The 13,161-nt window shown below is 41.3% G+C and overlaps 1 protein-coding gene across 1 annotated transcript in view; it reads right to left on the minus strand.

Annotated features, from left to right (window-relative positions):
- The window catches only part of CEMIP2 (cell migration inducing hyaluronidase 2), a 120,789-nt gene that overhangs the window by 87,719 nt on the left and 19,909 nt on the right, over positions 1–13,161 (minus strand). The window contains exon 2 of the mRNA XM_088475712.1: positions 1,030–1,383. Coding sequence (XP_088331838.1) covers positions 1,030–1,360 — 331 coding nt within the window. The 5' untranslated portion in view covers positions 1,361–1,383. The remainder of the gene's footprint in view (positions 1–1,029; positions 1,384–13,161) is intronic.

Raw genomic sequence — 13,161 nt, forward strand, 5'->3', positions numbered from 1 at the left:
TACTTCTTTTCAAGTCCTCTGTGTCTCTACCCAAGTCCCTACCCATACTATCTCTGATCTATACATTGCTCATCGTGAAACTTTTTCATGCGCTACCTCCATTTAGGTTGGCAAGGGAGGGAGAATTGCATGATATGGTCAGCTCCTCGGACTTGGAGAAAATCTTCCAAAATACTCATGTCAGTTCCTTACGTTCTGCAATCTTTGACACTATGTAAAGTATTATTTCGGTGTAGACATCCTAGCCTACTCATAAAATATATCCCGGGGTGTCTGACAGGTGCTGGAGATGTAATGCAGCCACTGGAAGCTGGGATTGCCCAAGGCTTTGCCTCTTTTGGAAGCGGTTATTAAGTGTGCAGGTTTAATTTTGGGGGGGTGCAGTGCCGGAGGATCTGGGATTCTGGCTTCTTAATCTTTTCCATGCTCCTCCCAGCACTAATAAAAAATCTCTCCTTAGACATCTTAATAATGTTGAAAAACCCATGATGCAGGTTCTCTGGATGTCGCCCAACCCTCCCTCTTTAAAGGACTGGTTCTCAAACATAGATAATTATATGGATATAGATGATTTGACCACTTTTTATACAAGTAAACATTGATTTTTGTGCTACCTTGTTGCCCTGGTTGGAATTCAAGGAATTGTGCCATTATGCTTCCTCAGTGATTTATGCTTCCAGTCTCAGACATGCCTTGTAATACCTGTTGACTGTCCCAATCCCAGAGTTTAGGAATTGTAAACAGATTAGAGACTGCCTACTCCATATAGGTTCTTTAGCATTAACTTACATTCCCCCCTTTCCCACATCTTCCCCTTGCCCCCCTTCTCCACTCTGTGTTCTCTGTAATTGTATGTAGAGTGTTCTTTTCCTTTTATTTAGAATTGTTCTTTTTAAACTTTGTTTCTTGTTAACTCCTCACCTTTACTTATGCAGCTCATTGTTTCACAGCCCTTAGCACTGTCATTTATAAACAGCATTTCACAATCACATGAACAGAATATTTATGCACGAACAACAAAAAACTTACCATCTGGAGAATACTTAGAGGATATTCCTAGAACAATGGCAAGGATAATGAAAAATGACAGACTGGAAACTGCAAAGCATATTAGCGTATTTTTGTGTCTTCTCCTGTGAATGACCTGTGTTTCATTATTTTGTCCATCTCCTGAAAACCCAAATGTTGCATTTGCTTCTTGTCCTGCAGAATTGAATTTGGCGGATGCTTGAGTCTTTGGAGGGGGTGGTGGGCGTAATGGAACAATTCTGCCAGGCACATAGCCTGGCGACCGCATCTTGCTGCCGTTCTGAGGTTGGAGGAATAGCCGTGATGCCCCTCTGTAGTCACTTGACTGCATGATTATGTGATGTTAATATATCCCTGAAACAAAATGACCAGAGAAGGAAGAAAATGGTTAACCTAGGATGGACTGTCATACAATGTAAGTTACTGCTAACCTTTCTCCTTTAATAAAATATTTTTCAGTAAGAATTTCTTCCGTTACACTGTTTATACAATCTGAGCAGCACAATTCCCTTCTGTATATCTGGCAGACACAGATGTAAAGACGATTGATTTTGAATGCTTTGAGATAAGTCACAGTCCACAAGAAACAAGCCTAGGCAAAGACTCAAACTTTGTATTGCAACATTACTCCAAACACTCCATTCCTATGGGATCATTTGTAACAAAAGGTACTTATTATAGGGCAACAATAATGCCTCGTGGCATAAGTATGAAGAACAAGATCCAACAATCACATTTCTTATAACAACAACAAGCAGCAACAAGCAGCACGTATAACTTAAGTAATGGGTACAGCAGAGCATTTTTCCTTTATTCAAACTTGTACAGCAGAACTCCAGATTCATATTTACCAATTCAGAGGAAACGCCACTTGAAAAAAAAAAAAATTATCTACAGCATTTCCTCCCTTCAAGAGAAATACAGCAAAGGAAGGTGGCCTAGATGACCAAGAGATAAATACATGTGAAATTACATAGGAAGGATGAAGCAAATAAATCATTTGCTCTAAATATATTCTAAAGCTACACTGTAAAAATAATAATATAATAAATCTCCAGTTACACCCCTCCTACCATCAGATGCCCTGCTCACATGATGTCACATCTACTTCTGTTTGCTGGGGACACCTCTCTTTAATCCTAGAATTTTTTTTAGCTCCACTCTCTGCTACAGCCATTCCCCCTCCTCCATCCCAAATACCAACCCCCCCCCCTCCACATCATAAATCCTACCTACCTCATCCACATTTCCCCACTTCCTTTTTCTCCTGTGCTCTTAGGAAGGTATGCATTCACTAAGTTGACATCCACATTGTTGACACCAGGATGTCAAATGTTATGATGTCAACGTAGTTAGGGGTTCAGGTCAGAGTTAGATCTCTACATTATGGCAGTGTTGTCATTTTAAAAGGTCAATGTGATGTCTACAGGTACTTTGAAGACATACTGTACATGTCAACATTATGTAGTTGACATACTGTTTAGTGTTGACTCAGGGTGCTGATCAGTGAGGACATATTTACATTTTAGACGTGATCAATCGCTACAGTAGCTTCCCTTCATAATTTAAATATGTCCTCCTCACTGATCAGCACCCTGCACCTAGATTGAACACTACTGGATGTTGACATTACGTATGTATCCCCTCTCGAAAGGCAGATCTGTCTGCAAAAAATTGTCCCCCATGGCATCCTCAAAAGTCAGATTTTCCGCTCTTGCAGCAGAAATATGCAGAGACTTGTAACAATAATATTATTATTATTATTATTACTTATACACGGCCAGATAAAATGTCTGTCAGACCGACAGACATTTTATCTGGCAGCCTGCCAGCCGCAGATGTCGCCGGCATACACTGTGAGATTTCTCTCACAGTGTATAGCCCGACATCCGCGTTCTGCCCCTGGGGGAGGAGACATTTCCCTGTTCCTTCCGTAGGAAGGAACACAGGAAATGTCTGTCTGTCGGCCGCGGCTGGGCATACACTGCCCGATGCGGCCGACAGTTTACTGGGAAATATCGCATCCGACGGGCATGCTGGACAATCCGGCATGCCCGACCGAGCAATATTTAACCCTCGGTCACCTCCCCCCACACGCTACAATTATCGGGGTGATCCGCCGATATCAGGCGGATCGCCCCGATAATTGTAGAGTGTATGGCCAGCATTAGAAATATACGTTTACATTTTATTTTGCTTTATTTCTATTGCACCACAAGAGGTTCATTCAACATAACAGGACAAGAATTATATTATAGGCCTACATGGCACTCCGTAACTACAAATCTATGCATACTATAACTATGAAACCAACGAAGTGTAACTTGTCAACTAACATGACTATTTGAGGTATTAGTTTTAGAAGGGAATGTGTGACCAGCCAAAGCAAATGTGACTTAAAAAGGTCCCACCTACTGTCATCCTTTGACCCACCTCATTAATTTTCAACTCCTAAAATAGTGCTGATTTTATGCCCCAATCCTAGTTTAAAAGGGACATTGGGTCCACAATCATTTCATGGGTCAAAAGTGCACCTTTTTTTCCACCTTGATAAATCTGTATTTATAGATTTGCTATCAAATATATATTATGGCCGACTGGTACAATAAATGTTCCACTGCAAGTACAGTCAAATGTTCAATTTCCACCACCATCTTCGATAATGAGTAACACATTAACTTTTTTTTTTAGCTGAACTAAAACTTCTATGGCCAACTGCTAAACTGGAACTATGACTAAAATGATGAGTATCGGACTAACCTTGAATTTTATTTTTCCTTCTGTATTCATTTAATGTATATAATCAGGAATGAACAAGTTTGGGATGCTGCTAGTAAATCTATTTGTAGAGCTTACAATTTAGTACAGGCTTATGGTTTCCATTACTTACAATATCTTTTTTTTCCTCTGAAAGCTCACCTCTCAATCTAACAGAGACATGATAATCCGGGATCGGTATGAAATACCGCCGGCCGCATGTTCCGACGCCAGAAGACTGGCAGTGAAGATCCCGACAGGTAAGTAAATTACTAACCTAACCTCCCCCCCAAGTGCCTAAACCTAACCCCCCTTCCTCGCAGCCTAAACCTAAGTCTCCCGGAGGGGGGGGTGCCTAACCCTAACCTGCCCTCCAAGTGCCTAAACCTAACCCCCCCCTGTAAGTGCCTAAACCTAACCCCCCCTTCCCCGCAACCTAAACCTAAATCTCCCGGCAGGGTGCCTAACGCTAACCTCCCCCTGGGGGTGCCTAACACCCCCTTACCCTAGCCTAACCCTCCCAGGGGGGTGCCTAACCTTCCCCCAAGTGCCTAAACCTAACCCCCCCCTTCCCCGCAGCCTAAACCTAAGTCTCCCAGAGGGGGGGGGGGCCTAATCCTAACCCCCCTGTAAGTGCCTAAACCTAACCCCCTCCGTCCCCACAGCCTAAACCTAAATCTCCCGGTAGGGTGCCTAACGCTAACCTCGCCCCGGGGGTGCCTAACCCTAACCCCCCCTTACCCTACCCTAACCCTCCCGGGGGGGGGGGTGCCTAACCCTAAGTCCCCCCCGGGAGCCCCTAACCTTTCATAGGAAGATAGCTAGGTCACGCTAAACTAGTACAACCACTAACCCACACCCCAATATCCGGCCACAGTTAAACACTATTGCCATCCATACACCAATCACACTAAAACCATCCGACTAATACTGTGCAAGTTCCTCTTGTGCTGCCAAAACAGCTCTGACCCGTCGAGGCATGGACTCCACAAGAACTCTGAATGTGTCGTGTGGTATCTGGCACCAAGATTATAGCTGCAGATCCTCCAAGTCCGGTAACTTGCAAGGTTACCATCCGTACTGCTCTATATTTAATGATGTAATGATCTCTGTCTAGCGGTTATTTTTAAATGTAACCTACTATTCATTTAACATAGCCAATCATTGAGCAAACTCTTGTACTCTCACAAAAACAACATCTCTAAAACGGTTTATTTTTTTTTAACCACTAAGGCCAACAAAATCGTGATTCTCTTGGGTCAGTCCATGTTCTTTTGATTATTTGAAACCAGGATTGGGTGCGGGAAATGCAGATTACATGGGACAACATTTATAGCCAAATTTTTAACCATTAAAATGTCCCTTTTGTTTAATATGATTTGGTAGTCATCTTGATTTAAATGTAAAATGATTTGGTATTTTGCGGTCATGCCACTTTAGATCCTGGATAGTCCGAATTAATGCTACTAAAATGAACATTCTGACTAAACTCATCTACCTCTAAAATGAACATTCCGCCTAAACTCATCTACCTCTTCCAGACCCTTCCTAACCATGTCCCCCCCATGTCCTTCTTTAATCCTCATTCCCCATTCACTTAACTTTCCTCTCCTTTCTCTCTTCTTCCCCCACTCTGATGTTTCTAGCCAAGTCATCTCCCCTCCCTTCCTTTTCCCCTCGGTCCTATTTACTATCCATATACCCCCAAAATGGGTCTCACAGCAACACTTATGTTGTTGTCTGTTTTTACCCCTGCTATCAGATTTTTTGCCTTTATTTTCATATTCTGTTGTTTTGCATTCTCTTTCTTATGCCTTCTGCGGTGTTGATCTGTAATAAACATATGAGGGTGGTTCAATAACTAATGTAACAAGACCTTTTACATATGTAATGTCCTGTATTTCATTCTAATTTCCCTCCAGGCCAGAGCAGGTAGACTATTGCTTCCCCTCACGGCCATTAGACTGTGCCTCATATTAGTCATACTTCCCCAACATTAGCTATAAGATGGAAGGGCTGGCGGAAACATGGTCAAACATTGAGGTGCGTAGTGTGATCAGATTTTTGCATCTAAAGGGCACACGAGCTGCTCAAATTCATTGCCAACTTGTTGAGGTGTACAGTCATAACTTCATGGCATGGAAACAGGTTGGACACTGCCTTTGATAATGGCAGAACAAACTTAAGATGACCAGCAACATGGCCGGCCAAGCCGGTCCACCACAGGTTACAATTTGTGCTGCATTGAAAGTCTGATTCAGGAGGACACATGCATTCCAGTTAGTGATATTGCTGATGAACTGAACATCTCAGTGGGTACTGTGCACAACATTGTTCATCGCAACTGATGGTTCATCAAACAGTCATGTCCTGGCTTCAGGCATTGACACAGATTTCTTCTATGCTGGGATAGATACCTTGGTATAACATTGGAACAAATACTTAGAGAAGTATGGAGACAATATGGCAAAATAAATATGTACTATAGGCCATAGTATCGATTATACGTATATGTAAGAGTTGAAGAAATGAACGCAATGAGAAGTCTTGTTACTTTATTTATTGAACCACAGCCGTATTATTTTTAAAAATATATTTTTTTTTGCATACAGTCAAATCCTAAAATCAGTCTGGAAATAATAATAGACTGCATATGGTGAAAGGCTAGTGGCCAACAACACAAGTATTGCACATACTGATGGTAATGGCATTGAAGGCCGGATTGCCACTGTACTATGGGTTAGCCTTTGCTTCTTTGAAATAGTAGAGCAAGGGTCGGTAGGCTCAAGTAATTCAAGTATCTATCATTTAATTCTGTAGAAATGGAAAACAAGAACAATGTATTGTACTCACCTGGGATGTAGCACCTGAAGGTGCCATCAACACCAGTTTTATTGGTGCTTGAGTGCCATGAATAATTTTAGAGCGGCTGCAAATTATGTCTTGAGACATATAGGTGGGGATGGAAATCGGTGACTTGAGTACTCCCAGTCATCTTTTGCATGTAACCCACAAATGTTGGACAGCTTTATTTTTATACTGTACTCCAATTTACATATATTTCCGGGATGCTGGGGCACATACCCTGAATCGGTACAATCCCAGTAAATCCGGGATGCATAGCATCTCTAAACTAATAGTGACCTTAACAACCCTAAACCCTGACCCTAACCCCAAACTTCACTCTAACCTTAACAGCAGTACCCTAACCCAAACCACTAAACCAACCCCAATACCCTAACCCTAATACCCTAAGCCAGTGGTTTTCAAACCCGGTCCTCAGGACCCCACACAGGTCACATTTTCCAGGTAACCCAGCAATTGCACAGGTGTAGACATTACTCACTGACACAGTTTAAAAGATCCACAGGTGGAGCTAAATATTTCACTTGCGATTCTGTGAGGAGACCTGGAAAATATGCACTGTTTGGGGTCCTGAGGACAGAGTTTGAGAACCTGTGCCCTAAGCATAAAGGGCAGACTGGATGGACCATGTGGTTCTTATCTGCCGTCAAATTGTAGGTTTCTTTGTATTTTACAAGACTGGATCCTATAATCGGCAATATAGTACACCCAGACCATGTAGGTTGCAAAACATTTTTTCCACATGCAGGCTGAGGGACCTAAAATATGGATTCAGGGCATACTTGTCTATTTCTTTAAGAATGAACATTAGTCATAAAAAGTGCTTAAATCCTCCAGTTCATATACAGTTTTTAAGGATCTAGCAAAACACGCAAGATACTCATTGTGAAGCAGCTGGTAAGTTGGAATAAAGATGTAATGGTTACAGAGCTGAACACATTAAAAAGGAGATGAGCACCACCCTGTAATGGCCAATCCTATGCAAATGGAATATGTCCAACAGTAGCACTTACCTCTTACTCTTATTCTAATCATTGCTAGGTCTACCAAACCCACTCCCTGATTGGTCATAAATTTGTATTGAAAAATTCTATATAAAATTTTAATGAAAAAAAACGTCAAAAACAAATATGTCATACCGGCTGGAACAGTGTCATATATGACAATTAGAATTACCACACCCTTTCAGAGTTGCATCAACATCTGATGCTGGCAGAGCAATTGTTATATTGACATTATTGATAGGATATTTTCCACAATATGCTGCTGCTTTTGTTGGAATCTGGACATCCAATATTGAATGGTTACTAACTAAAAATAATGTAAACAAGGTAAAAGTACAGTATACAGGTCATACCCAAACATTCAAGTCAAAATGTAAAAAAAAAAGTGATTAAAAATGTAGCAGCTTTGCTAGCCCATGTGACAGGATGGGATTACAGTGCCACCCCTACTGTAGGGAAGACTTTTTTTCTTGGGGTTTCTGTTACCAGCAGTAACTTAACATTACTGATCAGTCCTACTGGTGTAACTGGGACATATAGGGGTCAATTAGGCGCGAATAAGTGCAGCTGTATGCCCCACTTGAGGATTATTGTTCGCAGACCTGTAAGGGCGGGATGTACTAACCCGAAATCTGGCGTTTTCTAAAGTTTGACCACATTCCCCAAATGTATCAAGCTGTGTAAATCGAAAACTTCCAGAACCTGTACCCAATAGGCAACGCCATCTATAGATGGTGAGGCCTATGGGCTTCTTTCCACATAAATCCCAGAGAGAGAGCAGATAGGATCCCTTCCAGTATGACAAGGAAGTCCTCATATCACAATGGACACTATGCATAAATAATCACAAATCTTCATGCATACGGCATTAATAAACACAGCTATGCATGCGGTAAGTGGCGGAACGTTTTGCATTCAAAATGCGATGATTGAACCATCCTGCCCCAGACACACGAGGGGAAGTGTCCAAGGCGCCACGACTGACCATGCAAACTCTATTACTTTGGCCCGAAAGATCTGTTGACAGCCTTGGTAAGTTCTAATGGATGCCGATCTAAAAATATACAGATAAAAATACATTCCAAACAATATTTCTGCTTTGCTTACTAAAGCTAAATTAAAATGAACAGATGTAAACAAAACTAATACTAAGGCTGTATAAACTTAGTTTGGAGATGGAGAAAGAACATGCAGAAGATTGAAAACCCTAATTATTATAAGCAGTTAGGGCCAAAGCATAAATTTAGGCTTAGGAACAAATATTTACAGAGGGTGGATGCAAATTTCAAAACACATGCAAGAAGCAGAAATATCATGGGTAATGTAATCATAATAGCTTTTCAACAATTGTTTATAAATTACTAAAACACAAGTTTGTTCAGTGTATCTATGCAGTTGTGCATAAATGATACAGATATAGGGCCTGATTCAAAGACAGATGCGATTATGCATGCGTGTGCAGTGATCACACTGCGATCACGGACGCACATAGGATTCCATCGTACAGTGAGTGACAAGTTGTCAGCATTTGTGGGTGGTGACGGGAGTGGTCTGAGGAACGCAGGCGTGCCTGTCCATTTAAACGCCGTTACATGGGCATGCATAAATTAGCCACTGCGAGTGCATACACAGCTCTGTATGTCTGAAGAGCTCCCAAGGCTGAGTCAGGTCAGACCTGCCGCAAGGCCAAGATGGTCGTCGATGTGCAGCGATGTTAGCAATATTTACGCAGGTATGAGTCGTCACAAGCAGGTAAGACGGCAGCAGTGCGCGTCCTTATCCTCGGGTGATCACTGCAGACATTAGCATATATTCGTTGCCGTGTTGCATGTGAAACTCAGCTGCGATCGCATTGGCGGCCATCTCTGAATCAGGCCCATTGTGTGCAACATGGCAAAAACAGAATGTAAGAAAGCAAACAACTATAGCAGCACAGAAATACTGATACATGAATAAAAAAAGTAATATAACCTACGAGTACAATTTGCATGGATTAGCATGTAAAACAGCAGGGAATTAATTACCATCAGAAAACAGGCTGCACAAACATTGCTGTGATCAGGCAGCCTCCCGTCACATATAGGTGTGTCTGGAATGAACAGGGGTGGGTCATCTGTTTCCTGTCATGAAATATGGATGTATCTAACTGCACTAGAGATCCTGGGATCTAAGTGACCACTCTGTGGGGGTCCACACAAAATACTTACATCATGTACTACATTTCTTTGAAGCGCCTGTCTGCTTATGGAAAAAAGTAATTGCTGTAGATAATTTAGTTCCTATTTAGAAGAACGATTTGTATATTTTGACATGGATCAAAAAAATAAATAAAAATAAACAAAATTCTGAAATAAAAAAATTAAAATGAACCAGTAAGTATTAATATATTACCTGCAAATGGATTCATGGCATTCATAAAACAAAAGGAAGAATCAATAGGTACTCTTGAGGAAAATTCATGACTATTACAGGGATATATCACAGTTTAATGGGGGGGGGAATGACAATATGACAGTTTTTCTTATCACAAGGACATAGCGCTTGCAGTGACTTTACTGGCTAAACAATGTATATGATTCATCCTGAGTAACCAGTCACTGTACTGTGGCAGAATGGTGCTGATTTAAGGTGCCCATACACGGTGCGATAAATCAGCCGATCCGACGGATTGGTGCGATTTGGCTGCTCTATCGTACCGCGTGTGGGCATGATATCAGATAGAGCGCGCACCCATGGGGTCATACATCGCACCCCCAGATCTTGCTACAAGTTGTCGATCAGGGGATGCGGTGTGCGATCCCATGCAGCGCTATGTGGGTGGGGGAGAAGGGAGCCAGCATATCGGCCGGTCGGCCACCCGATCGCACCGTGTGTGGGGACCGCCCCATATGTCGGACGTCGGATCCCAAGTCGCGTTGCACGGTGCATATCACACCTTGTATGGCCAGCTTTAGTATTAGCAATAAACTAATTAGGGGTGCAGTACTTGGACAGGGACGCAGAAGTAGATATTGAATACACATGATGCTACCTGACTGCTCGGTCATCTATTCAAATGTATGGAATCAGAAAACACTGCATCTCAATTAATTGCAATGATAACATATTGTACCAACAACCCAATATATGCTCCACTGTGAAGACATTACAGCATGACAAGATAATGCTAAATGGCTGCATTTAATTAGTTATGTAATATGAAAGACAGGAATTCTGCCATTTATTTAATTTGTACAACAACGTTTCAGTACATTGACGTACTATCTTCAGGATTATCCTGAAGATAGTACGTCAATGTACTGAAACGTTGATGCCTTAGACACAGTTGTCGTGTTTTATTTATTTATTTATTTGAGTGCCGCACCTTTGCATGGTTATATATAATCTCCAAGTGTTAATGCTGCTATAGATATATACCCTATGGATGAATGTTCTTAAGCCAAACACATGTACCCCCTTCAGTGCAGATCCCAGAATGAGAGACTGCATGTGCAGCAACACTGACTGCTAGGAGAGAAGAGCGCTTACAGTGCCACAGGACCAAACCCATCACGGCTTTCGGGAGTTGTATGCGGTCAACAAAGCACTTGGATGGATCAGCTGCTTCTACTGTTCTTTCCAGAGCTACATTCATTAGGTACATACATTTATATCTGCTACCCTATGCTCTGTCAGCTATAAGCTAGTTGACAATGATGGAGTTGCCTGAAAATGGAGCACCCATCTAAGTGGGGGGGGGGGGGGGGGGGAGAAATAAGGATCGAAAGATTGTGTGAGAAATATTAAAATAAATGAACGTTGCTGAATTTTGGTTTGTGCAGCAACCTAACCTTTGGAGCCACCACTGCTTTTATATCCTAAACAAATACACACAAAGAATGTCATACTTTTTAAAAATGAAACAATTCCAAACAACGTGGTATAGTTACTAATTCAAACAGCTTCATTGTATGTCCATCATCCAGTTCTGGGGAGAACCAAACCTATTCCCTAAACTATCTTTAAATAAGCAATTACTGTAACAGTGCGAATGACATAGAAAGGAACTGTATGGAAAGATGCCTCAGTTACTGTGACTTCTAGTAACAATAGTGCATCTAATAACAATAGTGCATTTCACTGCAGATCAAGACATCTATACAGAATGATTCACACTAAACAGAATTTACAGTGAAAAAGTACATTATGAGGTGTTGGATTAATCACACAGACATGCTAGGATAGGCAAAGGAAATATTCTATAGGTTGCATACAGACCTAAAACACAATTCAATCAAGATACATCCGCTTGTATCAGGGCTATTTTAATACACCCATATATACGCTTAAATAGACTGCCTACTTATGCACAAATGTGTGCTTGAGCTATTATTCTAGGACTTTAGGTATATGTGGGGGCAGAATTTAAATGTTCAATCTTTATGTAAATGAGAGAAAAAAAATACCCTTTACTATTCCAACCCATCATGCTCACTTCCCTACCTCCCGCATTACCTGCATACTAAAGCACCACTGATGAGCCTTTTATTCAGAAAAGACACTCTGCACATTTAAATTGCACCACTGGATTGAAAACATCGGCTTTGACTGATCGTTTTAAAAACTGCAGTAGGAATTGGTCACAGCCGCCAATGATCGGCAGCTGTGACAAACCTACTTATAGTAAATCTATTCCATGTATTAAAAACATTTTAAAGCAAACTGGCTGCTGAGTAAAACAATTGACCTGGACTAACTAATAAACAATAGGTACCGCACATCTGTGCTGCTCATGCTCTCCAACTAGAAAGAGGGAGAGTTTACACATTTCCCATAAAAATGTAAGAAAAATATCCTTCTGGCAGTTGTAGGAGGAAAGCAATCCTGTGCAATGTCAATGAGAGATCAGTATAAATATCCACTGTATTGTACGCTGTCCTACAACCACAACATACATGTATACTAATTACACTGTACTCTCTAATTTACCCCAAAAACTAATGTTCATTACCATTGCAAGTAGACATCTGGCAATGTACTCATGCTCTCTGTTTAAAGCAGGGGGTACTCTTACCACATTTATACACATTATATACATTAAACATATGGCGAAACACATATGCTCCCCTCCCAAACTACTGTAACCAGTTATAGGGGGGAGGGGAGGGAGAAAAAAACACTCTTAGAACATTTGTATTCTCTGGTTAAGTTGAAGGTGTAATCTTCATCTATTGCTATAGAACAAAAAAGTGCAAAGATGGATGAAAGCCAAAAATAGGAGGAGTGCAGTATAAATTAATCTACAAAAAAAATAATAATAAAAAAAAAAAAATCATGTTTTATTAATAATGCATTCTTTTTTCAAAAAAAGAAGAAAAAGAAAAAGGATATACCGATCCCACACAGCACACCCTGCACCCATTTATTCAGTACCTCCCTCTCCGGAGTCCAGTGTTGGCTGCAGCATCGCTGTACAAATCACCTGGAAAGTGGCCGCCGCGGCCATTTCGCCGGCGTTTTGCACATG

Source organism: Taudactylus pleione, unplaced genomic scaffold, assembly GCF_031769625.1.
Source record: "Taudactylus pleione unplaced genomic scaffold, aTauple2 ptg000177l, whole genome shotgun sequence".
NCBI lineage: Eukaryota > Metazoa > Chordata > Amphibia > Anura > Myobatrachidae > Taudactylus > Taudactylus pleione.